The sequence below is a fragment of the Pundamilia nyererei genome, unplaced genomic scaffold (assembly GCF_000239375.1).
Source record: "Pundamilia nyererei isolate P.nyererei 1_Seehausen unplaced genomic scaffold, PunNye1.0 scaffold00021, whole genome shotgun sequence".
NCBI lineage: Eukaryota > Metazoa > Chordata > Actinopteri > Cichliformes > Cichlidae > Pundamilia > Pundamilia nyererei.
The window spans coordinates 779,752-783,287 of NW_005187422.1; the positions used below are offsets into that span (position 1 = coordinate 779,752).

Sequence of the window (3,536 nt, forward strand, 5' to 3'; positions counted from 1 at the left end):
CGCCGTCTCAGTGTGGACGCGAGGCCAAAACGGAGAGAAAACAATGTGTTTTCAAACAAAAACGCATTAGTGTGGACGTAGCCTGAATCTCATCCAATAAAATATCACCCTGGCCTGAATGTAAAATTTCATTACTCAGACCAGAGCACCTTACTCGACCTAAAACTTGACTTCCACAAATGTAAAACTTTCCCAAGAAATTCCAAAGAAACGTTGGCTGTAAAGGTGCTGTTGTGAATGAACAACACAGAAACATGGCGGACCTTTATCGAAGCACACATCTGACATTTCCTGTACCGCCCTTTCTGTTTGATCACGACAGCAGCACGACAGTGGTGCCCACCTCGACACTTCCTAACTCCGACTGGCTTTCTGCTCTTCTCTACCTGCCCGGTGGCTCTTTAGTTACAGCCTCTTAGGAAGCAGGTGGAGGAGCTCCTTGAGAATGCTCACCAAACTGCCAGAAGGTTGTTTAAATATTTACCCCTGGATAACACTTCCTCTGAGGCCTTAATCTGCTCGCTGCCATTAATGGGTTTGTCTTGCTAATATGAATGTTTGCTTGTACAGACAGTTAAATGAAGTACCTCGAAAATGGAACCTGCATTTCCATTCGCCTTATCCTGACAAATTAATTAGTGTCTAAAGTAATGCTGGGAGGAAAGGCAGCCTCACACATGCAACAGAACGAATTACTGTAGTGTTACAGTTGATTAAGGAGAAGCCCTTTTACTTATTCTTCATAATTCTTGTAAATAATGAAGGTTATGAGCCGGGAGGGAACATTATTGCATATTAAAAAATTAAGTCCCATCCCTCCCCCCTCTAAATTTAAACAAATAAACAGACGCTTTGGCTTCTTATTATGCACAGAGTGGAGTTGGAATAAGATGTTCTTTGAGGTGTAAGGAGATGGAACAATTTCCAGGTTTGGGCTCAACAAGAGAAATCTCTGCTCTGAGGTAAAAGACAGAAAGGAAAGAGCGAGTCTAACTGCTGTTTCCCTGGCTCTCCTGATCAACTCATCTTCCTACTTAATGAGGCGAGGAAATGCTAATCTGGGGCTTAAAAGGCTTTTAATTTTCTGTCGTTTGCTAGTGTTAAAATCATCACAAGCTGGATAATCTTAGCCCTCACACATCCTGAGTATGTTTACACTGCTGACTCTCAGCTGTCTGCGGGGGCTTTTGATTTAAAGATTACGTGCAGCTTTGAGATATCAAAGTCAACAGTCCGCTTTCCTCTAATCCACATTTCGCTCCCTGAGGGGGTGGGAGCCCGGCCACTCTCGCTCTCTCGCATAGCTGGAGGAATATCATTTTCAAACACTCGCTGCTGTCTTCTCATGGGCTACTTTCCATCAGTGGCAGGCTGCTTCTGCTAAACAATACTCCATGCAAAGCACGCTGGCTATCAGGCTGCCTTTTCAGCAGCACGCACTCTCGATCGAGCAGCATCCTACAGGCTACGGACACGCAGCAGACTCTGACTGCACACGCTAAAACCCATTTACATATGAAAGCGCTGCTCTGCAGAAACCACGGGCTGGGCAGAATCAATTAACACTAATTAGCCAAGATCCCGTGTTCACAGTGGAAAGAAATTAGAGTTGATTTAGCTTCTAGTTTTAACTCAAAACCACAAAACCCACAAAGAACACTGCAGATCATGTGGCAGATGTCAAAGGGTCACTACCAGTCTGCAGAGGTAATAATGGTCTTTATGAGCTTTTGTGCATATGTGTGCGTGTTGCCGGTGTAGGTCTGGTAAGCGTGTCTCACCTGAATGCAGAATTTTAGCCGTGTCATGAATCGCAAGAGAGACCAACGAAAAGTGTCTGTAGAGCGGGTAGCACAAAACCCTCCGTCCAAATGACACCAGGACCTCTTGCAGGGAGCTGTATGTCTGCAGGAAAGAGAACAAGACATTTGTAAGAGTATCCTGCACAGAGCCAGAGCACAGAAAGGGAAACAAAGATGCAACTGGCTGAAAGGGCTTGAGGTTTTTCCATCCCCTCTTATTCTTAGACTGAACACTGGCCCTTGTTGGTGAGAACTGCAGTTGATGGTTCTGTAATTACTCCTAACAACTACTCATTTATAGAGCTGGCAAAATAGAGGCTTGCAACTCTTAAACACCTCCACAGCCCTGGACTGTTAATTGCTGCCTCTCTTTAATCACTGCTATCACTCTCTGATGTTCTCTGCACTAATGGACATGGCCTGGAGACAGAACGAGAGATTTTTATCACCCCCCCCTCCCCCTCCCCCTCAAATTCCCTCGTTTTTTTCTTTGTGGCTTGTTAAGGATGTATTGCAAGCTTGCAAGTGCATGTCATTGGGGATCATGCTTTCCCTTGGGCTTGTTTAGCAAGAGTGTAAATAAGGTCTGCTGCAGCCGCGGGGGGGCGGGGGGCTCACAGTCACACCAGCACAGTCGACTGAGGACAAATAAACAGGCAGCAGATGGGGGGTGGGGAGGTGGGATAAGGTGGCAGGGAAAGAGGAATGTTTGGCATAAGCGAGGAAAGAGAGAGCGAGTCAAGTCAGAGCATTAAGAAAAGATAGCAGGCAGCAGAATGGAGTGAGGCAGCAGAGCTGTATCAGCAGTGACACACAGATAGACACGCAGTCAGAGACGGAGAGGAATCCATTGTAGAGCAGAACAGAGCGAGGAAGTGGTGGAGGAGGGGGAGACTGAGTGAGGTGGCCCCTCAATGGGAGCTGACAGCTCTACTGACTGACTGACGAGCAGCAAAGGGCTGTCGTGCAGGTGAAGACTGTTCTGTGCTTCCCTGTCAGCACAACAGGGAAACTACTTCCTCTCAAACCATGGTCTAGGTCTAGGCTCCCAAACGCCTCCAAGAACCCCCACAAGACTTGTTTAGAACTGCATTTTGATCACAAGTGGTAATCATGTGTGCGTGCCTGAAACCTAATGAGGACGCTCTGGGATCCCGTCACTCACTAAACAGTCAAATGCCCTCTGGGACCCTTTAACCACATGTGCAGTGTAGTGTGTCCCTAGCGTTGATGAAGGATCGTATGTTCAAGTGCATCATCTGTTTTGGCAGATGTAGGATAGAAGCATGTTGCCCTAAGTGCGAGACAACTGGCAAGAACAACCCACAGGCCCTATGCGCAATAACAATGACTGAGCAGCTCTCGGGGTGTGTAGCAGCAACTGTCGGTCGAGGTTTAAGCTTGATTTATAGCTGTGTGTGAAGGGATAACAGTGGAGCAGATGTGCACCTCCTCAAAAATGTGACTTTATCTCTGTAGTGTTGGACAACTGAGATAACATCCTTCCACTCTGTAACTTTAAAATAAAGTTGCATTTTTCTTCCCTCCATTGGCAATGTAAGTGACAATTTAGGAGTTCTGATTGTTGATTAGTGGTGGAAAAATTTTAAGAGCTCAAAAGAAAATAATCCAAAGAGCAGCTGGACGATATGAGGAAAATCTAATATGACGATATTTTTTTGGCTATATCGCGATACACGAAATATATCACAATATGTTTAAATAACCTCCCAA

The 3,536-nt window shown here is 45.8% G+C and overlaps 1 protein-coding gene across 2 annotated transcripts in view; it reads right to left on the minus strand.

The window, feature by feature from the left end:
* shq1 (SHQ1, H/ACA ribonucleoprotein assembly factor) overlaps positions 1-3,536 on the minus strand; it is a 49,887-nt gene that overhangs the window by 17,707 nt on the left and 28,644 nt on the right. For both annotated transcript variants that reach the window (XM_005726616.1, XM_005726617.1), the window contains exon 10: positions 1,782-1,905. In XM_005726616.1, coding sequence (XP_005726673.1) covers positions 1,782-1,905 — 124 coding nt within the window. The remainder of the gene's footprint in view (positions 1-1,781; positions 1,906-3,536) is intronic.